General features: G+C 41.8%; 1 protein-coding gene across 3 annotated transcripts; it reads left to right on the top strand.

The window, feature by feature from the left end:
• On the top strand, positions 1-27,660 carry HSH2D (hematopoietic SH2 domain containing). Of its 3 annotated transcripts, none has more exons than XM_027845350.1 (6): positions 1-209; positions 11,452-11,593; positions 15,517-15,606; positions 17,987-18,152; positions 22,573-22,701; positions 26,210-27,660. In XM_027845350.1, exons 2-6 carry the CDS (start codon positions 11,484-11,486, stop codon positions 26,771-26,773), a joined length of 1,059 nt encoding a protein of 352 aa, XP_027701151.1. In that variant the 5' UTR covers positions 1-209; positions 11,452-11,483; the 3' UTR covers positions 26,774-27,660. The 3 variants fall into 3 exon arrangements, with proteins under 3 accessions (XP_027701151.1, XP_027701153.1, XP_027701152.1); XM_027845352.1 differs by lacking the exon at positions 1-209 and adding an exon at positions 8,484-8,509; XM_027845351.1 differs by lacking the exon at positions 1-209 and adding an exon at positions 10,296-10,478.

Here is a 27,660-nt window from a genome sequence, read left to right as displayed (position 1 = left end):
CAGTGTTTAGGTGGCCAGAGATTAAACTTCACATATGGCCTTCTTGAGGTAATGTCAGCTTGGGCTTAGAAGGGCTCATACCACCCTAAGTCTTCAATACTATTGGCAAACACCTGGACTATCAGACCTGGCACCTAGGAAGTTGATCACCCATTTGAAGAAGTGAAAATCCCAAAAGAACAAGGTGTATTTATTCAGACAATAGGAAGGTAAGCTTGACTTTCATTCTTGACAAAATTTGAGAATGTATAATTAAAAGGATGGCTTGTGAACATTTAGAAAGGGAAGCGAGGATCACAAAAAAACCAGCATGGATTCAATGAGAGCAAGTCATGTCCAACTAAATTTTGTTTTGACAGGATCATGAGACAAGCAGACCAGTGGAATGCTATAGAAATGGTATTTCTGCATTTCAGGAAGGAATATCACCAAGTGTCTCATGATACCCTTGTAGACAAGAATATTTCCTTAACTCTCCACCCCCTATTAGAATATAAGAGAACAATGATGGTTTTTCATTTTGTCTTTATCTAATCTGAGTATCTATACAGTCCAGTTGCCTGCATGTGGTGGCCATTTAATAAATGCTTGTTGGATTGAATAGGACTGGATTGGAAGACAGAAACATTTAAGCCGGCCCGTAATAAACTTAAGTGAATTCAGAGCTGGTTAAATAATCCAATCCAAAGAATATTGGCCAATGGATTGATAGTGGGGATTGACTAGATCACCTCTTAGGTCCCTTCCAGTTCCAAATCTATAGTACTACAATTAGTCTAAATAGAAGTCTCTAGTGGCATGTTTCTTGGTTCATGGTGGTGCAGTATATAGAATATTGGACTAGGACTCCAGAACACTTGAGTTCAAATCCTGCCTCAGGCACTTACTAGCTATTCATCCCTGGCCAAGTCACTCTACCTCTCTCAGCTTCAGTTTTCTTATCTGCAAAATGGGGATAACAGCACTTACCTGAGGAACAAGTGAGATAATATATGTAAAGCATTTGGCAAATCTTAAAGCGCTTTATAAATGCTAGCTAGGATCCAATGAGATAGTATTTGTAAAATGCTAAGCACAGTACTTGGTACCTAGTAGGTTTTTAATACATGCTTGTTCCCTTTCCCTCACCTTTCCTCCAGGTATCATTATTATATCTATCCTTAGCCTTCTTCTACGCAACATTTTTATCAATGACTTGGATGAAGGCATAGAGTCGCGCTTATCAAATTTGCAAATTACATAAAGCTTGGAGGGATAGCTATCATGTTAGACAACAGAATCGATATCCCAAGAGATCTCAACAGGCAAGAAGCTTGGGTTAAATTTAACTCAGGGGAAATTTAATAACGATCAATGTGAAATATTATATGGGGGTGGGGAGAGAGAAATGAGCAGAGCAGTGTCAATCCCGCTACTAGACTAGATTGAGTCAAAAGACCTGGGTACAAATCCTAGTTCTGCTAATTACCACTCATGGGACCCTTGGCAAGTCTTCTCACCTCTATGGGTCCTTTTCCCCTCTGTAAAATGGTGCAAATGGGGGGGGAGGTGAACTTGAACTAGATGACTTCTAAGTTCCCTTCTAGTTCTAAATCTACGATCCCATAAACAACAGTAGCATTTATATAACACTTTAAGGTTTGCAAAGCACTTTACAAATATTTTCTCATTTGACCCTCACAACAACCCTGTAAGACAGATTATTATCACCATTTTCACAGATGAAGAAACTGAGGCACAGAGAGATTGATTGTCTTATTCAGGATCTCACAGCTAGTAAAAGTGCCTGAGGCCAGATTTGAACTCAGGACTTCCTGACTCCAAGTCAAGTCCAGTGCCCTATTCACTGCACCACCTAACAGCCTGACTTCCCAGGTGTAGGAAGGCTAAGGGTAATGGGATCAGACATCAAGAGGGCATTCACCTTCCAGCAAATGCCCACCAGCTGGTGTTTGGAGATCAATCACTCCCACAAGTCCTGCTATCCCTCCATCATCCCAGGACCCTGGAAGGTGAAGGGCACTGATCAGCTGGTTCTTCCCCAGAATCCACTATGGTTACCTAATTTGCACCCTCTGATTCCTGAATCCCATGATTCAGAGTCAACAGGTGTGGGAAGGGAAAGGAGCACCCCTACCCTGCTCCCTCTCCCTATAATCTCATACTCATCCTCCCCAGCCCCTTTTTTTCTTTGCTCTCTCCTTCCACTCGGCTTTCTACACCTCTTTCTCTCCTCTTTGTTCTTTCCATTGTTTTGTGCTTATGGGAAACCCTGCACCCCTGGGCACTATCTCCAGCGCAGATGACTTCTCTCATACCTCCCAGCATACTAGGCTTAGAGGAAGTGTCAGCATCCTCCTCACTCCCTCTGCCCCCTCCCAGGCCCCGACTCTGTCCCCTCCCAGGTCCTCCCACTGCCATCATCACTTAGCAAACAATCTTCCTTCAAAGTTCACTCAAGAATGAGGATTGGCTTCTCTATCATCCAGTTCAGATATTTGTAATCTACTGGCCTTCAAGTCCTTTCCTTGGGGAGTTCAGTAGCTGGCTTAGAGTTCCCCCTTTACCTTAATGCTTGTGGTATGGGGTGAAGCCTTGGTTTGAATCCTGCCTCACATACTAGCTGTGTGACTTTACCCCTCAGAGTCTTAGTTTTCTCATCTACAAAACGGGAAGAAGACTTATATGACCTAGCTCATATAGTTGTAGGGAAGAAAGCTCTCTACAAACCTTAAACTGCTAGATAAATGTGAGTTATTATTATTGAAGGTCTGAATATTCACACTGATGTCCTTTTGAATACTGTGACCTCCCAGTTCTTTAACTTCCTCAGCTTCTATAACTTAAATCTTCCTTCAAGTCAAGTCAAGTTAACCAGCATTTATTAAGCGCCTCCTCTGTGCCAGGCACTGTGCTAAGTGCTGGGGATATATAAAAAAGAAAAAAAAGAGCCAAAAAGCCAGTCCCTGTCCTCAAGGAGCTCACCATCTAAAGGAAGACACAAAAACAATTACATAAGTACACAGATGCATACAGGCTAGATTGGAGGTAATCTCAGAAGGAAGGCCCTAGCATGGGGGTGTGGAGGGCAGAGCAGAAAGACTGAGATAGCTGTACTTCAGTTACCCCTGGGATAATAAGAGTTTAAGACTCTCCATCACACATAACTGTCCCTTTTACCTAAAGGAGAATTCTTGAAATTCTCCTCTAATCATCATTTTCAAACCTTCCATTTCTCCATTTGCTTCATTCCTCCTAAATCCTTCTCTTCACCATAACTTCCATTTCCTCCATCCTCCTTGGTCTCCCAACCCATCACCTCTACTTTGGACTCTCTCTTTCTCTTTGCAATCTTGTCCTTAAGGATAACCAATTCATTGTCCTTTACTCCTGTCTCCCTTGGCCTTGTACTTTCATCATTCACCCCTTGCCAATCCTCAATTCTGAATCACCCTCACCATCTATTTTTCTGTTTCTGCTCCTATGCTGCTGAATGCCAGGAATGGAGGAAATCATAAAACCATGTCATCTGGATTCATTACAAACGCGTGTTCTCTAAGCAAAATGAGGCCTTTACTGCTATACCACAACTCTCTTCTTCCTTAATTTTTCCATATCTCACACCTCTCAGTGGCAGTTCTAAATCTGAAGTCCCCAGTGCCACCTCACCTCACCCCAGCAGATACTTTCACCTCCTACTATAAATATTATAACATAATATAGTATAATAATATCTTTGAAAATATTGAAACTGTTTATCACTAGTTCCCTCTTTTCTCTTATTTCATACCTCAAAATCCTTCTACATCTTCACTTGTTTTCTCTCCTTTTGCTCCAGCTCCCTAAGAAAAAATCATCCTCCCCAACCACCATTACCCATTGTCTCACCCCCATTCTTCTCAATCCCATCCCTTCCATGTCCTACTCCAACTCTGGCTGTTGCTTCCATTGTGCCTTTTGGAATTCCTGTTCGACAACAAACTTCCATTTATTTTCCTCTTTCTTTCATGCTTCTAATATCACCTTCTAACACCCACAGAGCTTTCCCCAGATGGCATTGCATCCTTAACCATCTTCTCTATCTCTAGTTATACCTTCACTCACACCTCCACACACCTCCCCCAACACTCATCCCAGAAGAGATGTTGGAATATTCCTTGCTCCCAATTACCATTTCCATACTCTACCTTCACTACCATCACTCAGCATCTTCTCCTGCTATCACCCAACCCATATTATGGTGGCTGTTGTCTACTAATCCCAGGTCATTCTCCTTTTCTCAAGGAATTCAGCACCTAACCTACTGTCTCCTTTGCCTCCTCAACTGCTGCCCTTTTATTAGGGGAATTCAACATTCATGTTGATACCCCCTCAAATTTCCTAAACTCTTAGTTCTTCAATCTCCTTCAGTCCCATGATCTGGTCTTCTACTTCACTTCAGCTAGGTCTTCGAATTGGGGCAAATGACCCCTTAACAACAATTAGAGATAAAATTCCTCTTCCTCTACAAATTGGGCTGAATGATCTCTGATTTCCCTTTCAGCTGTGATATTCTATGCTTCTATGAAGCCACCTTAGGTGATACCCTATTCTGAACAGCAGCATTGAGTCCCAGGTCAGTGTCCCCTCACCACTCCAGCCCAGGAAAGTGTCTTTTAGAAGGACACTAAAAAACAGCTTGTGGATCTCACCTCTTCAAGTTTCAATTCAATTGAATAAATATTCATTAAGCACATACTGTATGTAAGAAATATAGAATCCCAGAGTTCTCATATTGGAATGTCAAAGAAATAAGTCTTTATTTATTCTATCTAGACCATTCTTGTTGACCTAGATTTTGGTCTTGTCCAGAACCTCAACCACTACCCCCCAAGTACAAGAGGCATCAAGCTTTTTTTTTCCTATCCCCTTTATCACCTCAAGCTGATGGGGGATGGGATTTGTGTTGAACCTCTAAAAGGAAAAGTCCATGTCTTTGGGACCTGGACCCCAAAGCCCCTGAACCCAGATCCCTGGCATTTGCCTGAGGCATTGGGCTCATCCCAGTATAATCCTTTCAATTGTCCTTTCGTTGTAGGCTCCCACCCAACCCTACAGTTTCTGTTACCTCTGAACCACCCCAGGCTACTTCCTACTCCTTAATCCCATCCAGACCCCCTTTTCTGTTACCTCCAGACCACCCCAGACTACTTGCCATTCCTAGATCCCATCCAGATCCTCCCACAGTCTTTCTGCATAAAAGTACCAATTTTATCCTCATCAAATGCACAGATTCCTTAACAATCCCACCCACTTCTATTGGTGATACAATAAACCTTGTTACTTGGAGTGAAAGCAGGCTTGAGTGGTCGAATTCTTTTGAGGCAGACTCCCACCCTCTACCCTAGGATTTCAGGGTTCCCAGAACCCTTAAACCTCAACAAAGCCAAGTGAATGAGTCCTTACTCAATAGGTAAAACACCTATTGTTTGCCTAGTTGAGGAGGGATGGGAGGAATAGATGGGGTTTGAGAAGACTCTGTTGACCTTAAAGAGTTTTCTGTTTAATTGGAAAGACAAGACTAATGTACCACCTGCCTCATGCCTCAGTTCCAACATCCCTCTGCCTGGAATGCTCTTTTTCCCCATCTGTACCTGTTAGCATCCTTTGTGTCCTCAAGGAACAGCTCAAATGCCATATGCTCCATGAAACCTTCCTTGATTCCCCCATCTAAAAGGGATCTCCCTCTTCCTCTGATCTTGTGTGTATTCCTCTTACTTTTCCAGAACCAGAAATCTAATTTGTGTAGAGGGTAAGCCCAGCAAAACCAATCAAGGTTATCCCCTTGTTAATCAGTTTTACAGGGTCTAAAGGTGAAACCTTCATCCAGATATTAGTGCTGTCTCCTTTGATATAGGGTATAAACAAATCCATTAACACCACATTTGAGGATGATTGATTGAATCATGACTAGTTATACACATGAGCTATGCCCCCAGATTTGTCTTTTAAAAGGGACATCTGAAAATACAAATCAAAACAACACTGAGGTTCAACTTCACACCTAGCAAAGAGTTCAAAAAAGGAAAATATCAATAGTTGGAGGGGTTTTGGAGAAAGGGGCACATTGATGCAGTGATGGCAAAATTATGAATTGATCCACACATTCTGGAAAGCAATCTGGAACTATATTCCCAAAGTCACTAAACTGTGCATATCGTTTGAACCAATGATACCAATACTAGGTCTATACCCCCATAGAAATCAAAGAAAGACCCATATGTACAAAAATATTACTATCAACACTTTTTGTTATGGTAAAGACTTATAAACTGAGGAGGTGTCCATCAATCATGGAATGGCTGAACAAATTGTGGTATATGAATATAATGGAATATTATTGTGCCATAAGAGATGACAAAGAGAATAAAGATTCAGAGATCGATATCTAGGACATATATGAACTGATGCTAAGTGAAGTGAGCAGAACCAGGAGAACAATTAAATGATGACTATAATAATGTAAAGGAAAACTGTGAAAGATTTGAATGAATGAATGAGCATTTCTTAAGCTCTTTACTATATGCAAAGCAATGGGGATACAAATAGAGAAGCAAGACAGTTCCTGCTCTCAAGTAGCTTGCAGTGTAAGAAGAAGAGGCAACACACATGGGTTTTAGCTGCAAACCAGATGGAAAGATCTCCTAGTCCTTAGGGTACCGCAGCAGCGAAGCAGATGGGAATACATCATCTTTAATGTTACTTCTGCAGATAAAACCATATCCATTTCTGATACTCAACTATTTGACAGTGTCAAAGACTTTGTGTTTGAGAACTTTCTTTCTAGGTCTTCAGTAGGAGTAGATGAGGAGGCTCGAACAGCTTCTTCCTCATGATGGCTGCCAGGGGCTGGACTCAGGATTTTGGGCTGTTTCCATCAGGGCGTGAAGGGAGGTGATGATCTGACCTCCCTAGCACATGCTGCTTCCTTCCTGTCTCTCCCACAGCCTTGCTGCTTTGACTAAACTGAATCTAAGCTTGCCCTGTGGGTTGCAGTTGTTTAGCAATTACGATAGGAATGGTTTTCCCCTTCTCCAAAGGGGGTGCTTCCCTGGAGGGGGCAATCTGGAAACAGGGCTGGTGGTCTTAGAGGTACTATTATTTCTCAGGCTCTTGGGGTTTTCCTGACCATCAATAGCTGTTGGTCAGTTGGTCAGTGGATGTACAGGTTATATTGAAGATAGTAAGTCCATTCTCCACAGAGTTTGCCTCTCTCATTGCTGGCTGTGGGAGGCCAGGTTGGAAGCAGATCAAATAGTTTGAAAGATATCGCTGTCCCAGGACTTGGGGTCCTGATCCATCTCCATGTATGTGTAAGGGGTGATGGAAGCAGTGGCTTACCTGGCACACACCACTTCCCTCTTATGATACCTTGGTTCTACTTATATAGAGAACTTGCCTTGAGATCTCTGATATATACAGGAACCAAACAGAACTTCAGAAGACTAAAGAGGAAGCATGTTTCTTGCCCGTTGGGAGATGGGCGATGGACCAGAAGTACAAAAAGAAGCATATTTTTAGACATGACCATTGTATGGATATGTTTTGCTTAAGTTTAATCATTTGGCTATACTTCACTGTATTCCTCATGGTTGTCCATGCTACACACAGCTGCCAAAATAATTTTCCTTCAGTGTTGATATGACCACGTGACTCCCCTACTTAAGCAATTCTAGCGACTTCTTATTGCCCCCATAACCCACCAGCTACACTGCTTTTGGACTTCATATCTTGAAACTCATCATTGGGAAATCCATTATTCTCTAGTCCATCATCCATACAGTACAAAGAGTAAGCTAAATCAATAGTCACATGAAAAAATGCTCTAAATCACTGCTAATTAGAGAAATGTAAATTAAAACAACTCTGAGGTACCACCTCTTGCCTCTCAGATTACCTGATATGACCAAAAAAAGGAAAATGATAAATGTTGGAGGGGATATGGAAAAACAGGGACACTAATGCATTGTTGGTGGAGTTGTGAACTGATCCAACCATTCTGGAGAGCAATTTAGAACTATGCCCAAAGGGCTATAACATACCCTTTGACCCAGCACAGCTAGGTCTGTTTCTCAAAGAGATCAAAGAAAAGGGGGAAAGACCTATTTGTACAAAAATATTTATAGCAGCTCTTTTGTGATGGTAATGAATTGGAAATTGAAGGAATGTTCATCAATTGGGGAATTGATGAAGAAGTTGTGATATATGATTGTGACGGAATACTATTGTGCTATAAAAAATGACAAGGGGGATGATTGCAGAAAAAACTGGGAAGGTGTATGTGAATTGATGCAGAGTGAAGTGAGCAGAACCAGAAGACCAGTAGCAGCAATATTGTAATAATGATCATCTATTTAAGATTTAGCTACTCTGATGAAGACAATAATCAAAGATAATTCCAAAGGACCTATGATAAAAAATGCTCTCCACCTCCAGAGAGAGAACTGATGAATTCTGAATGCAGATTGAGGTATTTTTTTTTACTTTCTTTACTTTTCTTGGTTTTTCTTCTTCTGTGTTTTTTCCTTTGCAACATGGCTAATATGGAAATGTTTTGCATGACTTCACACGTAAAATTGATGTCAACTTGCTTGCCTTCTCAAAGAGGAGGGAGGGGCAGGAAGGAAAGAGGATTTGTAACTCAAAAAAAATGTTTTAAATGAATGCTAACCAATGCAATGATCCAAGACAATCCCAAAGGACTAAGGATGAAGCATACTATCTGCCTCCAGAGAAAGAACTGATATTGAATGAAAACAGACTAAAGCATGCTATTTTTTACTTTCTTTCTTTCATTTTTTTCTTTTGAGTTGTCCTGCACAAAATGACTAATATGGAAAAGTTTTATGTAATACACATGTGTAACCTACATCTGATTGCTTACTGTTTCGGGGAGAGGGAGGGAAGAATAGAATTTGGAACTCAAAACTTTAAATAAAAATGTTTAAAATTTTTTAAAATAAATACTTGTTGAACTGAAAAATTAATGAATGCTAAAAAAATGTTTACATGTAATTGGGAAATAGTTAATGAAATAAATAAAAATATATTAGGAAAAAAAGTTTTTAAAAAGAATGAGCTGAGCAGGAAATGAAATGAGAATATGGCTGAGGAATTAAGATATTCAAACCTCCCACCCATTTTAGGGTGGGGAATGCTTGGTATTTGAAGTCTTTCAACTTTCAGTCTTTTATCTTTTATCCACTACAGACCTTCAGTTTACACTTATGTACTTTGTACATATTGGTATGTATTTACTTTATGCTTTCTGTGTTTTTATAAATGCTTAGCATTTCCTATATTAGGATGTAAGGTCCTTACAAATAGGGATCATTTCACTCTCTATACTCTCTCCCAGTGACTAATGCATAGTAGGTGCTTTAATTGATTGCTTTGTTATAATCAAAAACTTTAATTTAATTTTTTTTTGTGAGAGTCATGAGAAAGAGAAAGAGAGAGAGAGAAACTTTATTTTTAAAAACAGACTTTAAAAAATGAGCTATGTGGGGGCAGCTTGGTGGCACAATGGATAGAGCACTGGCCCTACAGTCAGGAGGACCTGAGTTCAAATCCAGCCTCAGGCACATAACACTTATTAGCTGTGTGACTCTGGGGTTACAGCTGTGTAACCCCAATTGCCTCACAAAAAAAAAGCAAAAAACAAAAACAACTGTGTAAAAGAGATTTGCAGTGTCATGTAGAATCCTTATTCTATTCTGTATGTAAGGAAACATTTGTCTTTGTTGATGTTTGTCAAGTCTAGACGATGGTCATGGTGGTGGTGGTGATGATGACAATGATGATGGGGGGGTGATGCTGATGATAATTTTGTTTGTTTGTTTGTTTTGGTAAGGCAATTGGGGTTAAGTGACTTGCCCAAGGTCACACAGCTAGGACATGACAACTGTTTGGTCTGAGGCCGGATTTGAACTCAAGTCCTCCTGACTTCAGGGCCTGTGCTCTATCCAGTGTGCCACCTAGCTGCCCCTTGATGATCATTTTAAAAGAGAAAGGTAGGAAGCAAGGACAGAACCAGAGCAGAGAAATGTTGATAAGGAAGAGACTTCACAGAAAGACTTGTCCATGGCTCCTTGGGCTCCTCCAGAGAAACACATGCTCCCAGGAAATGACAGATCCATGTGTCCCCAGTGAAGACAGTGCCTCATAGCAATGGTGAAATAGAGAATTCCTGGGCTAAGCCTGAAGTCATAGGCATGTGAGTTGGCCAGAGTGAATTGTCAGTGGTGAAGTATTGGAAGCTGGCAGAATTACTGGACAAGTAGAGGAATTCCAGGACCAAGCCACCTGCACGCTGAGAAGGAGTTTCTGGACAACACTAAGTGCTTGGACCAAGCCGCCTGAAGGGAAGAGCAAGAGTCTCTGGGCAACCCCAAATTCCTGCATCCATTGTCCTGGAGAGAAGTAGTTCATGGACAATGGTAAGCTCTTGGACTAAATTGAAGTGTTTGGGACCAAAAAGGAGGCAGAGCCAAGTTGCCACAAGGAGACAAAAGAGAAACCTTGGCCTTACCCTCCACTTGCTCAGCGAGTGCGTATTTGAGAGAAAGGATCCAACTCTTTGTTTGGCAAGCCCAAGACTGAACAGGTCACATTTGACTATTTAGCAATACTTAGTATTTTCCCTTTGTAGTGGGCCCTTAGTCCTAGGTTAGTACTGTATGTCTGGAGGACCACATACTTCTCTGGGGAAAGGCAAGGCCCACTAGAGAAGAAAAGAGGTTGTTTCGATGGTTTATAGACTCACACATAAGTCCTTTCTGATTTGTGTTTCTGTTGAATTAAATCAAGTCTGTCCTCTATTTAACGTTTTGTTAACCTGAGTACTTTCATGGGAGTTGAAGAGTCTTTTACCATTTTTGTAGACAACTAGACATAAGCTAACTTCTGATGCTGGCAAAGTCAGTCCATCAATAAGCATTTATTAAGCACTCACTTTGTGCCAGGCACTGTCCTTGTTGAGAACCCAAGCCAAAGAGTATTTTGTGAAAAGCTGATCTGTGGAACCTAGTGCCTTCAGTTCTGGGCCAAAGGCCTGGCTCTTTAATATTTGCTTGTTTCTTCTCCTTTGTCCAACAAGCAAACCCCTTAATAGACCTTAACACCATGTACCTTAACAGAATGTGAGCTTCATGACTACAGGGATCATGATTCATTTAGCTTTGTTTCTCCAACAGAGTCATGAATACACTGGGCCCTTCATAAAATGTCTGTTGATTGAACTCATGAACAAAAAACAGTTTGTAATTTTATATTCCCAGATGCCTGAGGTCAGTATCTATATATTCTCCAGTGGCTCCAAAATACTCATACTCAGAAGGGAGCACAACCTGAGGCAGGAATGGAGCCTGTAGCTGAGTTGATCCAACTTTAACTTTCACTCCCCTTATATAGGTGGCACATAGAGAAAGAACACAGAAGACAAAATGCAGGCGACATCACTTTACTCTTCTTTGGACTGGTATGGAGAGATTGAGGCCAGCTGGCTGATGCAAGATGGGATCCCCACATGGTACCATGGAGCCATTTCCAGAGAGTGAGTTTACCCTCTTGAGTGGGGCAAACAAAGGATCCTCTCCATCTTGCCCAGAGTCAGAGAGGCAGGCGGCTGGGAATTCTGGGTACCCATAATCAAGATGTTAGAAGATCTCATGACAAAGCTATACATCTCTCAGCCCCAACAATGGATGGATGATACTCACACATGTGCAGGAGGGCAAGAGAAACAGATGGCCACCTGTTGGCTATGTTACTCCCAGCTCCAGGTCTCTGCTAGCTTGCACTTCTCCCTTTCCATGCATAGAACAGAGCCCCAGGAATAATTATTATTAACAATGATAGTAACTATTATTTCTATAGCACTTTAAGGTTTCCAAAGTGCTTACATAAAAAAACAAAAACACACCTACCCAGCAAAACTGAGTATAATCCTTCAGGGAAAAAAATGGTCATTCAGTGAAATAGGGGACTTTCAAGCATTCTTGATGAGAAGACCAGAGCTGAATAGAAAATCTGACTTTCAAATACAAGACTCAAGTGAAACATGAAGAGGTAAACAGGAAAGAGAAATCATAAGAGACTTATTAAGGATCAAATGTTTACATTCCTCCATAGAAAGATGATATTTGTAACTCATGAGATCTTTGTCAGTATTAGGGTAGTTGGAGGGAAAAAATTATATGTATGTATAGATAGACGGACAGACAGATGGATAGATAGATAGATAGATAGAGGGCACAGGGTGAGTTGAAGATGAAGGGGTGATATCTGGAGAATAAAATTAAGAGGTGAGAGAGGATTATACTGGGAGAAGGAGAAAGGGAGAGGTAGAATGGGGTAAATTATCTCACATGAAACAGACAAGAAAAGGCTTTTACAGTGGAGGGGAAATGGGGGAAGATGAGAGGGAATAAGTGAATCTTATTCTCATTGGATTTGACTTAAAGAGGGGATAACATACACATTCAATTGGGTATGGAAAGCTCTTACCCTTCAGGAAAATGGGGGGGGAGGGGACAAGAGAGCAGGGGGATGATAGAGGGGAGAGCAGATTGGAGGAGGGGGTAATCAGAAGCAAACGCTTTTGAGGAGGAACAGAGTCAAAAAAGAGAATAGAATAAATGGGGGGCAGGATAGGATGAAGGGAAGTATACTTAGTTTTTCACAACATGACTACTGTGGAAGTGTTTTGCATGACTACACATGTATAACCTGTATAGAGTTACTTGCATTTTCAATGAGGGTGGGTGAGGATGGAGGAAGGGAGAAAATTTGGAACCCAAAGTTTTAAAAACAGAAGTTAAAAAAATTGTTTTCTCATGCAACTGGGAAATAAGAAATACAGGAAATGGTGTATAGAAATCTACCCTACCCTACAGGAAAATAGAAGGGGAAGGGGATAAGAGAAGGAGGGGGGAGAGATAGAAGGGAGGGCAGATTAGGGGAAGGGGTATACAGAATGTATGCCATCTTAGAGTGGGGGGAAAGATGAGATGGGGAGAAAATTTGGAACTCAAAATCTTGTGGAAGTGAACATTGAAAACTAAAAAATAAATAAATAAATAAAAAACAAACAAGAACAAAAACAAAAACAGGGCAGCTAGGTGACACAGTGGATAGAGCACTGGGCCTGGAGTCAGGAGGGCCTGAGTTCAAATCCAGACTCAGACACTTGATACTTACTAGCTGTGTGACTCTAGGCAAGTCACTTAACCCCATTGCCTAGCCAAAAAAAAAAAAAAAACAAACAAACAACCAAAGTGCTTACATATAAAAATGAATGTGGGACTGGGAATCAGGAAACCCAGTGTTCAAAGCCTGCCTCAGATACTTCCTAGCAGAGTGGTCTGAGGAAAGTCACTTAACCTCTCTGTGTCTCAGTTTCCCCATCTAAATGGGGATAATAATAGCACGTATAAGGTTGTTTAAAGTTGCAAATGAGTTAACATATAGAAAGTGCTTTCTAAGCCTTAAAGTGCCATATAAACACTAGCTATTATTATTGTTGTTATTATTATCATTATTATTATCTGATCCTCACAACAACCCTGTGAGGTAAGCACTATTATTATCCTCATCTTGCAGATGAGGAAAGTGAGACACAGAGAAGCTAATTGACTTGCCAAAGGTTCACAGGGCTAGTAAGTGTCTCAGGCAGGATTTGAAGTCAGGTCTTTTTGTCTCCAAGTCTAAAGCTCTCTCCATTGTGACACTTAGCTATTTAAATGTCCATAAACTGAATTACTGAACTTTGGCCAATGGGAACTACCTAGGAGTTAAATCCTGTAGGGGGGATATATGGGGTATTCAGAGGCCTGGCACCTCTGGTGTGAGGGCTTGCTAAGCCTTTTTCAGGGCTACTCAGCCACTTTTAGTGTCCAAATGTCCCCCAACTCTCACCTGTGGGTCCAAGAAGCTGTAGCACTTGCAGCGTCCACATCCTGGTAAACCATCTCGGAAGATGGGATGAACCAGAAGCACTTGAAGACTTCCCCTGGTAGAATGGACATCTAGATGAGAACGATTTGTTCCAGTGGCCACAAAGGTAGCTGAAGCAGGTGCTGTTGGTGTGGTTAGAGCTTGGTCAGGCAAGGTCATCTTCTACATCCAAGCCATTGCCAGTCATCCTGACTTTTGTCTTGCCATTAGACTTTGATGACTCTGGAAGAAAGAGTGAGGCTGATGACTTTGTCTCACTTCAATCCAATTCACTCAAAAGTCAAGGCATCACTTTTGACATCATTGGTCCCCTTTGAAAGGAAGGACAAACAATAAATCCTCTAGGGCTAGCTAAAGTAGGCAGTATATGTCACCACGTGGTGCAATTGTCAGATAATTCTCTGTAAACTTGCTTCAGTATCATTTCTCCCTTATCATCTCTACTCAAACACACTTTCCTGAGCAAACTTCCACACCCCAGACCTTCCCCTTCCCCGTCACTCCCATCAATACCTAGGACTTCAGAAGCCTGTTCTCTGCTAAATCTAACCTAATAAATTGGCACCATGCTAAGTGTCCTTCTCTTGGAGGCCACAGGTATACATTTTAACAATGGCATGGAATGCCATAACCAGAAGCACTAATAATGGAATTTCGGGTATGGTGATAGCCCAATGATCGGAGATACTTTTGAACAGCAGAACTTTCAAAATGCCTCCCCTTTACATCATGTAGGCATCCTCCTGCACATCTACATGTACAGAGAGTGGCCCAACCCCGTCCTGTCATGTTCTAAAATGTGTACTGAAAAGTTATATGATGATAAGAGATGCCTGCTGAGTCTTAGGACCATCAAACTAGTGCTGCTGTAGAACATTATATGCATAGAGCTGCAATGCTGGAAGGGGACGCCCAGAAGCAGCTGGTCCAGAGGGGCCTGAGCAGAAATATCAGCTCCCACATCCCCGTCAGGTCATTACCCAGCCTCAGGCAATGGGGATGTACTTAGCCTAACGAAGGGGAAACAAGCCAAAAGACCACCTCCGTATTAGACTGTTTCTGTGAGTGCACACAGAAGGCGGGTCTCGACAGAAGACGTCGATGGATGAAGAGCTTCCTAACAATTACAACTTCCCGACAACTCAATGAAGTAGCCAGCTCTCTGTCACCAGAGTTCTTCCACCAGAGGCTGTTTGATCGGGGTTTTTGCGTGATGAGGAGGAGATTCCAGAATTGGCAGGGGTTTGATTAGATGACCTCTGAAGTCCCTTCTAGCTCTAGAATTTAGAAATGAGAGAGCCTTGGAGTGCAGGTGGAAAGTGGGGTTTGGAGGAAACCAAAGTTTACAAGATTTTTTAATGAGGAGAGGGATGGGGAGGGTGCTGTCCTTGGTGGAGAATTGTTTAGAAACTTTCCCAGGGTTGGGGGGTGGGAGGTGGTCTCTCTAAATAAGTAGACAAAGATTGATTGAGTCCTGGGATCTGCCCTGGCATCACTTCAGGTTTGTATATATCGTTCTAGAGCCACTGAAAGTTTGCTCCAGAAGAAACCTCTGGGATGTTTCCTAGTACGAGTAAGCGAGAGTCATGCGGGCTACACACTGTCTTACAGGTAAGTAGATAGAACAGGAAGGAGCAGATCCCTCCCTTCCAGACCCAGTGTGGTATATAACAAGCTGACAGTATCTAGCTGGAAACTGAAGACTTGAATTCAAATCCCAGTTCTCTCATTTATAATCTATGTGATGTTGGCAAAGCCATTTAATCCCTATGGGCCTCAGTTTCCCTGCTTGTAAAATGAGGAGGTCAGACTAAATGACTTATAAGACCCTTTCCAGCTTTAAATTTGTGATCTCTGATCCAGCAATATTTTCAATCATTTCCAGTTGTGTACCACTCTTCAAGATCCCATTTGGGTTTTCTTGGCAAAGATACTAGAGTGGTGTGCCATTCCTTCTCCAGCTCGTTTTACAAATGAGGAACTGAGACAAACAGGGTTAAATGACTTGCCCAGGCTCACACAGGTAGTAAGTGTCTGAGGCTGGATTTGAACTCAGGAAGATGAGTCTTGCAGATTCCAAACCAGTGCTCTGTGCACTATGGCGCCACCTAGCTGTCCTTAGTAATTCCTAATACAAGAAGGGCTGAGTGTGACATACTCTCCCAATGAGGGGGGTGGGGTGCACGGAGAGAGTGGGGCAGGAACAAATTCCTTTTAACTTTCCTTATTTGTATTTGAGAGAGCATAGTCTGAATTAGTTTTGAAGTTAAATCTTTAAATACGCTATGTAAACTTCTGGACTGCTTAAATGAAGAAAGTCGCATCAAAGTCCATGTAGCCCACTTTTTCAACAATGCAGAAATTGCACCTCTTTTTGTATTCCCAGCACTTAGCATAGTGCCTAACGCAAAGTGAGTGCTTAATAAATGTTGATTAGCAACAAGAACAACAAAAAAAGTTGATTAGTTGAAATTAACATTCTTCCCTGAGGGTCCATGCCTACAGGGATTATACTCATCTCCAAATACACGGTTCCACAATTTAACAGGCAGACATAATATCTCTCTCATAGGTTTCTGCTTGTCTTAGTGCTTGCATAGGTCTTCTTAAATACAAAGACAATAAAGCAAATAAAACAGGAAAGAAAAATCAAGCTTTCCCTCTCAGAGGGAAAGTGTGTTCCCAGTAGGGTCTCAAACAGCAATGAAAAATTTGAAGTTACCTAGAGGTCACCCTCTTACCTTAAAGATCAAATGAGGTCATATTACTAAGGTGCTTAGCACAGTGCCTGGCACATAGTAGGCATTTAGTAAATGCTTGTTCTCTTCTCCCCTTCAAGCTAGAAATCAAACTGCCCTGAATGAAAATTCTTCTAGGTCCCTGCCATGGTGAGGGCAAAGGAAATTTCTCCAGAGATCTCTGTAACACACAAGGAATTCCAACTAAAGATCCGGACAAAATTTTCAATGAATGAATGAGAATTTAAATAATTACTGCATGCCAAGCTCTGTGCTAAATGCCAAAGATACAAATACAAATGCAAAATTAGTCCCTGCCCTCCAATAGCTTGCATTCTTTGTTTGTTTTGTGGGGGCTTTAACTTAATTTTATTTTTTCAACTATTTTTCTCTCTCTCTCATTTAAAAAAACAAAACAAAACCCTTGTAATAAATATGCATAGTCAAGCAAAACAAATTTCTGCATTGCCCATGTCCAAAAAATATTCCCCCCATTCTGCATCCTGAGTCTGTCACCTCTTGTCAGGAAGCAGGTAAGCTTACAGTCTAATAATAGCGTGACAACATCTATAGTAGATTGGTAGTGAAGGAGGGATATTTTGGTTTATAAAGTTACAGGGATAGCTAATGGAGCCATTTGTGTTCCATCATTTCAGTTGTGTCCAACTCTCCGTGATCCCATCCCATTCTTGGCAGAGATGCTGGAGTGGTTTGCCATTTCCTTCTCCAGGGATCTGCTTTAGTGAATAGTATGAACAGATATTTTAAACCTTAATTATTTATATGCAAGTACTTGATAGTCTTGCTTTCCCTGGAACTTATGCTGATAATTGTTTCAGAAAAGCCTTTCTCCCTAAGAATGATGCCCAGGCTCAGTTCTGTAGGAATTATTAAAAAATAGAGAGCTGGGTTCTGATTCAGAGCACTGTCACTGATTTTGATTAATTAATAAAACAGCCTTTTTCATTAGGAAATCTGCCTTCCCAAACTTTCTCCTTCCTTCCCCACTTTTCTGTTGAGCCTCTCCTTCCGGACTTTACCTTTTCCCTCTTCCCCCACAAAACTGAAGCATGAAGACTTTGACACATTCTCTCAAGAAAAGAGGACCAGTCCTCTCTCATCTCTCAGATTTGGATTCAGGAGAGTCTAGTTTTTATTCCTTTCCCCAATCCTGAGCTCTAAGATAGCTCCGCTCCCCCCAATTACCCTCCACACAACGAAACTGTACCTGACTCATGGTCTCTTCCCCTCAGAGCTAGGGACTGCTGCCGCCACTTCATGATCAAGCTTTTGCCTGATGGTTACTTTGCAATCCCTGGAGAAAGGGGTGTCCACTCAACAGTAGTGGAACTTGTGAATTTCTACCAGAAAAATCCCTTTGAGCCCTACAAGGAACTGCTAACTCAGCCGTGTGGCCAGGTAAGGAGGGGAGGGCTCTGGGTGGAGGGTCTTTGCAGGGAGCTTCTGCTGCCTCACTGGTAGATAGATGGAACTGGCCAGGGTACACCCTTCCCAGAAGCCGGAAGCATAAGCAATAGCCTGCAAACAGAATGAGATAGACAGTAGAATTATTCCATTTCCTAGGAAAATATCTGAAGATCCCATCAGAAGGATTCCTTACAGATCTGGCCATGCATACTAATTCTGCTGGCCACCTCCAAACATATGTAGGGGAAGCAACCATACACAGGGATTAACCTAGCTGACTAATTTAGGGTTCTATAATAATAATAGCTAACATTTACATGGTGCTTTAACGTTTGCAAAGCACTCAACATATGGTATATCATTTGACCCTCACAACAACCCTGGGACGTAGGTGCTAGTATTGTTCCTATTTTACAAATGAGAAAAATAAGACTGAGAGAGGTTAAATGATTTGCCCAGGGTCACATAGTGAGTAAATGGCTGTGAGCTTGGGTGACTGAAAGCATAGCAGGACTTGAACTCAGACCTTCCTGACTCCAGGTCCAATACACCATCCTCTGCCCCACCTAACTACCTCTGTAATTCTAGAGTTCAGTAATTCTAGGATTCTGTGATCCTAGGGTAAAATAATTCCTGCTGTCATGGCAATTAAAAAGGTTCGAGAGACATAATTTCTGGATAATTTAATCATTTTATTAATAATGCCAGCATTTTAATAAAAGGGTGGTTATTTGGGCATCTCTTTCTTAGACCAAAGAACATCATGGTGGCAGGCTGATGACTTATATGCCCTTTTGCAAGAGAAGTGCTGGGCCTAGAGTCAGGAAGACTCAACCTCCTGAGTTCAAATCCGTCCTCAGACACTTACTTGCTGTGTGACCCTGGGCAAGTCACTTAACCCTGTTTGCCTCAGGCTCCTCATCTGTAAAATGAGCTAGAGAAGAAAACGCAAATCATTCCAATAGCTTTGCCAAGAAAACCTCAAATGAGGTCATGAAGAGTCAGACGCGGGGCAGCTAGGTGTCACAATGGATAGAGCACCAGCCCTGAAGTCAAGAGGACCTGAGCTCAAATCCGGCCTCAGACCAAACACTTGACACTTACTAGCTGTGTGACCCTGGGCAAGTCACTTAACCCCAATTGCCAAAAAAAAAAAAGAGTCAGACACAACTGAAAATGACTGAACAACAAATTTTTCTCTCCATCCTCCACCTCCCATTGAGGAAAAAAAAAAACGCAAACAACCTTGTAACAAATATGCACAGTTAAGCAAAACAGATTCCTGCATTGGTTGTGTGCAAAAAAAAGAAAGTCTGATTCTGCACCCCGAATCCGTCATCTCTCTGTCAAGATGTGGATAACACGTGGAATCATGGTTAGTCACTGAGTTGAACAGAGTTCTTAAGTCATTTAAAGCTGTTTGTCGTTACAATATTGTTGTTATTGTATAAATTGTTCTCCTGGTTCTGCTCACTTCCCTCTGCATCAATTCATATTAGAATTCCCACATTTCTCTGAGGTTGTACCTTCCCACCATTTTTAATGGCCAAATAATATTCCCTTACATTCCTATAGCAGAATTTGTTCAGCCATTCCTGAATCGATAGGCACTTGCTCCCTTAGCACCGTCGTGACCTGTTCTTGATGAAGCCATACTTTTTCTTTAAGATCACTGCTTCATTTTTTAGGTATTCATTAACCATCTCTTTAATAACATCCTAGAATGTTACCAGGATTTGAAATCAAGCTCATTGGCATGTAATTTACAGAGTCCAGTCTCTTCCCATCGAATAGATGTTTTGGAAGTTATTTTTCTCTCCTGTAGTCCTCTCTCAACGCAATCCAGTTTTTCCCTAGATAAATGTGCCATCTCTAGTAGCTCATCATACCTAATCTGCTGTTTCCCTGTCTCAAGTCCAGTGAGGGATACTCGTGGCTCCTTGTCATCGAGCAGCCCAGAGCTTCCTGGGGATGGTTTGACAGCACCAACCTCTTCTGACCTCATTGTTCCCTTGACTACTAATCTCTGGACAACCCATCCACATGCAGCACTAACTGGGAGGGTTTCTTTTCTTCATGCTGAAATGTGTCATCGCTCTGGACTTTGCCCTCTCTAACTCTTCTCTGGTCTTTGCAAATATTCCAAAATTGTGATATCAGGGTTCCGTGGTTTTAGACTATACACGAGATCAAATGCAAGTCACTTGAGTTTTTCGCTTTGTCTCTTTTGTTTCTCTCCATCAGTCACCAGTCATTGCCTTAATACTTCCAATGTATGTCCTCCAAATCAGTTTCTCTCCAGACAGGTATGGTAGCTCTCCTGAAAAACATCCTAACTTGCTACTCTGAAGTCCTTGCATTGGCTCATACCCAACCTTCTCCCAATTTCCAAATGTCAACGTCTCCCCAGGGCCATGACTCATGACATCTTCAGAAGATCCTTCCCATAGAAGGAGAGTCTTGTACTCTTTTTCTACGTTTTCTTTCTTGAGGGGTGATGGGAGTCTACTAACCAGTTACCCTTGGATACTGGAATGGACCACTGTTTCAACTCACTTACTCATTTGCCTCCTTGTAGAAGCAAATCATGCACAGGTCTATTGAGGAATGGCAGCCCCGTTGTCCTTAGCCCCAGTTCCAGGAGATGCTAATATGAAAAGCTTATTAGAAAGATTCAATGCCAAAGCTTCACATCAACATTTTAAAGATTTAATAGCCATTCTCCTTATTTTAACTAAAATAATAATCAAATCTTACATAGAAGTGCAGTAGATAATGTGTATTTAAGCCTATAACCTTGCCTTCTAATTGGTCTTCCCACCTCATGTCTCTCCCTGCTCCAATCTGTCTTTCACTCGCTGCCAAAGTGATTCTCCTAAAGCATGGGACTGACCATGCCACCCCCTACTCAGTAAACTCTGGTGACTTCCTCTTACCTCCAGGATATAAGACGTTACTGTGTCATTTCAGTCATGTCCAACTCTTCATGACCCCATTTGGGACTTTCTTGGCAAAGATACTGGAGTGGTTTGTCATTTTCTCCTCCAGTTCATTTTTTAACAGGTGAGGAAACTGAGGCAAATAGGGTTAAGGGACTTGCCCAGGGTCACACAGCTAGTAAATGTCTTAGGCCAGACATGAACTCAGGTCCTCCTGACTCTACATCCGGTGTTCTATCCACTGCACCACCTAGCTGCCCCATAATATAAGATACCCTAGTATTTAAATCCCTCATAGCCTGGCCCCTTCCTACTTTTCCAGTCTCCTTATATTCTACTCCCCTCCATTCACTCTGTCATCCAGTGACACTGGCCTTCTTGTTGAGGCTCAAGTATAACACTCTAGTCTCCCAACTCAGTGCCTTTATCTAGAATGCACTTCCTCTTTCCCTCTGCTTTTGGGTTCACTGGCTTCCTTCAAGACTCACCTCAAATCCCACCTTCTTCAGGAGGCCTTGCTCAGCTCCCTCCCACACCTCCTAGTCCTTCCCCTCAGACCCTACCTGGCATCTACCCTGTATCCATCTGGTGGGTGCCTAGTTACTTTCATGTTTGTCTCTTTCATTAGAATATGACCTCCTTGAGGGCAGAAGCTGTATTTTTGCCCTTTTTTTGTATCCCTGATGCTTAGCACAGTACCTAGTATACAGAAAGAACTTAATAAATGCTTATTAATGAGCTAACCAGGACCCTAAGATCCTATTATCTGGGTTCATTTGACTTCGAGACTCTGATTAGCAGGTTTCTGTGGCTTTGGATTTAAGACCCTGCAGTTCTATGTTCCAGAGTCTTATGATTCATGTCTTAGTTGCCTTATCTACAGAACGCCTTTAGATGTGTCTAATAAGTAAATTCTGGTGTCAGGTTCCTCCTTTCTCAGAGAAGTTTCATTGTGGACTTGGAGTCAGGAAGACCTGAATTTGAATCCTGCCTTGGACTTTTACTAGCTATGAGAATCACTGAGTAAATCACTTGACCTTTCCTGGCCTCAGTTTCTTCATCTGTAAAATAGGGATAATAATATCATCTACATCCTAGGATTGTGGTGAGGTTCAAATAAGATGACCTACATAAAGTGTTGATCAAAGTGCTAGATAAATGACAGCTATTATCATTATTTATTTGGTTCCTCTTAATATGCTCACTTGGTGGGTCTTGCAGACAAAAAAAATGCCATTTTTGCATTAATATCCCCAGTGTCTCATGCAGTGTCTCGTATATAATAATCTATCGATAAAGATTTAATGATCAACTAACCTTTACTAAGCACCTACTATGCACCAAGCACTCTGCTAGTCGCTGTGAGACAAACACAAAAATGAAACTGTCCCTACTTTCACACAGTAGGCACTTGATAAAGACTGGTTGAATGAATGAAAAGGAATGACTATGTCTTTTTTTTTTCTTTCCAGGAGAATGAGAACAATGCAGTCTATGAGGAGATCTCTCTTTACTCCAACATGGCAGTGGATGGTAAAACCAGACCAGCAGACAGCTCAGCTGCCCACATGCCCAAGCCCTGCTCATCTCTTCCCATTACTGTAAGACATCTTTCCCCACAGGCGTCCTGCAGCATTGGCTTTTTCAATAACTATACAGAGAAGATGGAGAAATATGATCTGAGTGATAGACAATTAGGAACGTTCAGGAACAACTAGACTGAAAGAGTTGCAATCAGTGAACCAACATCAGCCTGGAGGGAGGTCCCTAATGAATGAAAAATCACAGGATCTCAGAGCTAGAAGGGCCTTCGGAGACTACCTGATCTGACCTGACTAACAATCCCCCCTACAACATCTCCAACAAGTGTCTTCTGGGCTCTGTTCAAACACCTCTAGAAAAGGGAGACCCACTACTTCAGGAAGCATCCCATTCCACCTTTGGATAATGGTCATTGTTAAGAAATTGTCCTTCACCTCCAAGCCAAATCTGCCTCTCTGCTTTTCCTCCCTACTGTTCTTGGTTCCTACCCATGTCATCTCTCTTTGGCCCAATGGAACGTTGGAAAGAGTACTAGAAGCAGAAGATACAGGTTCAAGCCCTTAATCTCTTTAGGCTTCAGCTTTCCCATCTGTAAAATATAAATGTTGGAATAGATGACCTCCAAACTTCCTACCAATTCTAAATCTGTGGTCCTAGGAACATTCTTATCAATGATTTGGAAGAAGGTGTAGGTGGCACATTAGACCAATTTGCAAAAGGTCTAAAATTGGAAGAGGTCTCTAACACATTGGATGACAGAATCAAAAGCCAAAAAGTAATAACAATACTTAGCATTGATATAGCACTTGAACGTTTTGCAAAGCACTATGCAAATATTTGAGCAGGTAGGTAATGCAGTAGCAGGCCTGGAGTCAGGAAGACCTGAGTTCAGATCCAGCCTCAGACACTTCTTAGCTATGTGACCCTGAGCAAGTCACTTAACCCCATTTGCCTCAGTTTCCTTATCTGCAAAATGATCTAGAGTAGGAAATGGCAAACCACTCCAATGTCTGTGCCAAGAAAACCCCGAACAGGATCACAAAGAGTTGGATGTGACTGAAAACAACTGAACAAGTATAAATCTTATCTCATTTGATCCTTACAACAACCCTGGAATCCTCACGATTGCAGTTGAGAAAACTGTGGCAAAGAGAAGTTAAAGGACATACCCAGGATCATACAGTTAGTAAGTGTCTGAGGCAGATTCAAATTCAGGTCTTCTATCGAGAAGTACAATACTTGATCCACTACACCACCTGGCTATCTCCAAAACAGATCTAGACAGGCTGAGATGATTGTCTAAAGCCAGTAAGATAAAACTTTCAGAGAAAGTCCTTCAGAGCCATTTCCAAGCCACATGAAAAAAAAAAATCCATCTCATCATTTCACAGTTACCACTGGTGCACTTAACCCCAAATGTAAGCACCTCTCTAATTTGTGTCCCCCTTGCCTCTCAATGATTTTGGCCTCATTCTAAAAACTAAATCCACTCTCAAAAGCTCAAATAGTCCTCACCACTGAGGATTTTCAGAGTAACATGTTGCAGACTCTGAAGGTCACATTACCGAGGAGTCCAAAATTAGTTTTAATCACATCCTGTTATGGCAAGACGTAGAAGTCAATCAAGTCAAGAAGTCATAAACATTTATTAAATGCCTGCTCTGTACCAGGCATTGTGCTAATCTCTGGATTTATAATAAAAACAAGCAGTAACAACCAACATAAATGATTTATATGATGTTTTAGGTTATATAAACCATTTAAGTGATACACACACATATATGTATCTATATCTATAGATAGATAGATAGATAGATAGATAGATAAATCACTCTTGTTATCATTAAAATTGATAAGGACTGAGGCAATTAAATCTGAGCATATCAATTTATTGCAAGACTTGCAACTGCCAACCAATCGGGTCCATGACTTCCTCAGTAGGTACAAGGACAGCATTTAGCAGTTTACAAAGCATTCTTATCGTCAATAAAGAAGAACCAATCAATTTACATAATCCTGAGTAACATGGGCATTCTCTCTTCTGATTGGCCCCAGTTTTACAAATCCTGTGGTTGTGACATGAATATCCTGGAACATTCTGTGGTCATTAGAACATACCATAAGACATATGAAACATTTTGTGGTTAGCACCCATTACCTCAGTTTCTCAGAACTGTCTCAACAGCTTAATTCCCCATAATCATATGATTTATATCAAAGCAAAATGAAGGACGATCACAAAAGGGAAAGGACCAAACAAAACAGAGTTAGTTTTGGATTTCACATCATATAGACATTTTGTCATCCAGTTGTGTCAAATTCTTCAGGACCCTGTTTGGGGTCTTCTTGGCAGAGATACTGGAGCAGTTTGCCATTTCCTTCTCCAGCTCATTTGACAGATGAGGAAACTGAGGTCAACAGGGTGAAGTGACTTTCCCAGGGTCTGAGGATGGATTTGAACTCAGAAAGATGACTGCAGGCCTGGCACTCCTTCCACTGTGCCCCCTAGCTGCCTCTATATAGACATAGACGTAAACACACACACACACACACACACATAATTAGAGCCTCACAAGCCTGTGAGATGAGTGCTACAGTTATTATTTATCCCCATTTCACAGATGAGGAAACTGAGGCTTGGGGAGTTTGTAAATCATGAATTCTTAACTTTTTTTTTGTGTCATGGACCCCCGTGGCAGTCTAGTGAAACCTATGGACCCTTTCTCAGAATAATGTTTTTAAATGAAGGAAATCAATTATATTGAAATAGAATTATCAACAAAAAAAATTTTTTTAAACAAATTCATGATTTCCAGGTGAAGAACCCATTCTAAGTGACTTGCCCAAGGTCACACAGCTAGTAAAAGGCAGATGCAGGGGGAGGGGAAGGAGAATTGAGGAACAAGTCTGAGTTTACTTTGTCTGGACCCTTTTTGGCCATTAGAGTCCTTTAAAATATATCGGGGCAGCTAGGTGATGGAGTGGATAGAATGCTGGCCCTGGAGTCAGGAGGACCTGAGTTCAAATCCAGTCTCAGACACTTAGTGGCTGTGTGACCCTGGGCGAGTCATTTAACCTTAAAAATTAAATATATCATATCCTTTTGTCAGACTGAACTATAAAATTTTTAGACCTAGAAAGGAACTCAGAACATAGACCATAGAATGAAAGAGTTGGAGGGGAATCTTAGAACCTAAAACTTAGAATGTCAGAGCTTTGAGGAGGTGTTACAGAAAATGTAGTCTGACCCCCTTATTTTACAGTTTAGGAAACAGGCTTAGAGAAGGGGAAGTGACTTGTCCAAGGTCACAAAGCTAGTTAGTGGGAAAACTGGGTCTAGAACTTGGGTTTCCTGATTCCTAGCTCTATGCTTTTTTTTTTTTTTAAGGGAAGGGCCATCTCAGTGGCATACCCTAATGAAAAATACTGGGCTACACAAGATCCTGTATCAGGGAAGCATGCTTAAAAGGGGAGGGAGGGGTAGAAAGGTACAAAAAACCAACTTTCCAATATTTCCAAGGTCTAGCCCAGAGTGATGTGGCCACTCACACTGAGTTCTGTTTACAGGTATCCCTGAGATCCGTGCCACTACCCTGGAAAAGAATGACAGAGAAGTGCAAGGCTGACAGACCAAACTCCTCGTCCCAGATGTGGGCAAAACCTTTAGAGCAATCACCAGCCCCAGGCCATACCCAGAGGTCAGGGAAGGCTTTGCTGAGTGATGCCCCACCAAAAATCTGGAAGAATCTTAAAAATCTGCCTCAGACTGGGAAGAAAATAACAAAGCAAATAAAAAGTCATCTCTCTGATGTGAAGCTCTCCTTCCCTTTTTCAACAGTAGCTGGGAGCCATGGAGAGAGTCAAGCCAGGGGGATGCCAGGAGGAGATGAATCTGCCACCCAGGTAGAAGACAGTCACCCTAAGACTCAAAATCTCTGCCTGCCTTCAAGCAAAATGGTTGGAACATCAGCCACCACAATTTCCACTTCTGAGGATGCCATCTTCACTGGCCCTAGAAGGGGGGTGATCTCAGGAACTACATGCCAGGACAGTCCCAGGCCAGCAGGTCATGAGCTGGGCTCTTTCCCTGAGGAGTACTATCCACCCCCACCCTTTGCCCCAGGGTACTGAGAGCCTCGGAGGAAACAGAGGGTCACTCACAATGGTAGATGCTCTGTACTCCAGGTGTGGTCTAGGGTGACAGATGGGTCCTGTGTCTAGAGTATGGTGTTCAGTTCTAGGCACCCCATTCTAGGATAAACATTAACAAGCTCAAAGAGAATGCAGAAGGAAATAACTAGTTAGTAAAGAAACCAGAAATCCATCAATATAAGAATCAGTTGAAGGACCTGCAGAATTTTAGCCTGGAAAAGAGACTTAGTGGGGATGGACAATTTCTGTCTTCAAATATCTGAAAGACCATCATAGCAAAGAGGCAATAATCATTTTGCTTGCCCATTGAAAGCAGAATTTTGACCAATGGGAGAAAGGAACAGAAAGGCAGATTTGGGCTCCTTATAAAAAAGACCTGAGTTCAAGTCCAGAATTTGACACATCCTAGCTGTGTGATCCTGGGCTAGTCACAGCCTCTCAATGCTCTAGGCACTGAAACCATCAGTGGCAAGAAAAGATGTAAACCTGTGTGAGTAGCAGGAGTTTCCTCACCTGGGAGTACCCAATACCAATGAGATTATAGGTGCTATCTCTACCCTCATAAAAGAAGATGCCTCTACCATTAGAGTTATCTAACCATGGAACAGGCTGCTTTGGATGGGTAGTGACTTGCCCATCACTGACTGTCTTCAAATAGAGGCTGGATAATCACATTGCTGAGGATGTTGGATTTACTTATCTATGTACCTGTTGTTTGTAAGAATGCAAGTTCCTTGAGGGTAGGAACTATTTCCTTTCTAGGTGCTGCAGAAGATTGAGCTCTGAACCTAAAGTTAGGAAGAGCTGAGTTCAAATCTGGCCTTGGACACTTATTAGTTGTGTGACTCTGGGCAAGTCACATATGT

The sequence above is a fragment of the Vombatus ursinus genome, unplaced genomic scaffold (genome assembly GCF_900497805.2).
Source record: "Vombatus ursinus unplaced genomic scaffold, bare-nosed wombat genome assembly UNPS02014961.1, whole genome shotgun sequence".
Lineage (NCBI taxonomy): Eukaryota > Metazoa > Chordata > Mammalia > Diprotodontia > Vombatidae > Vombatus > Vombatus ursinus.
Note: the sequence above shows the minus strand (reverse complement) of the source record. Positions and strands in the feature narration are given on the sequence as shown.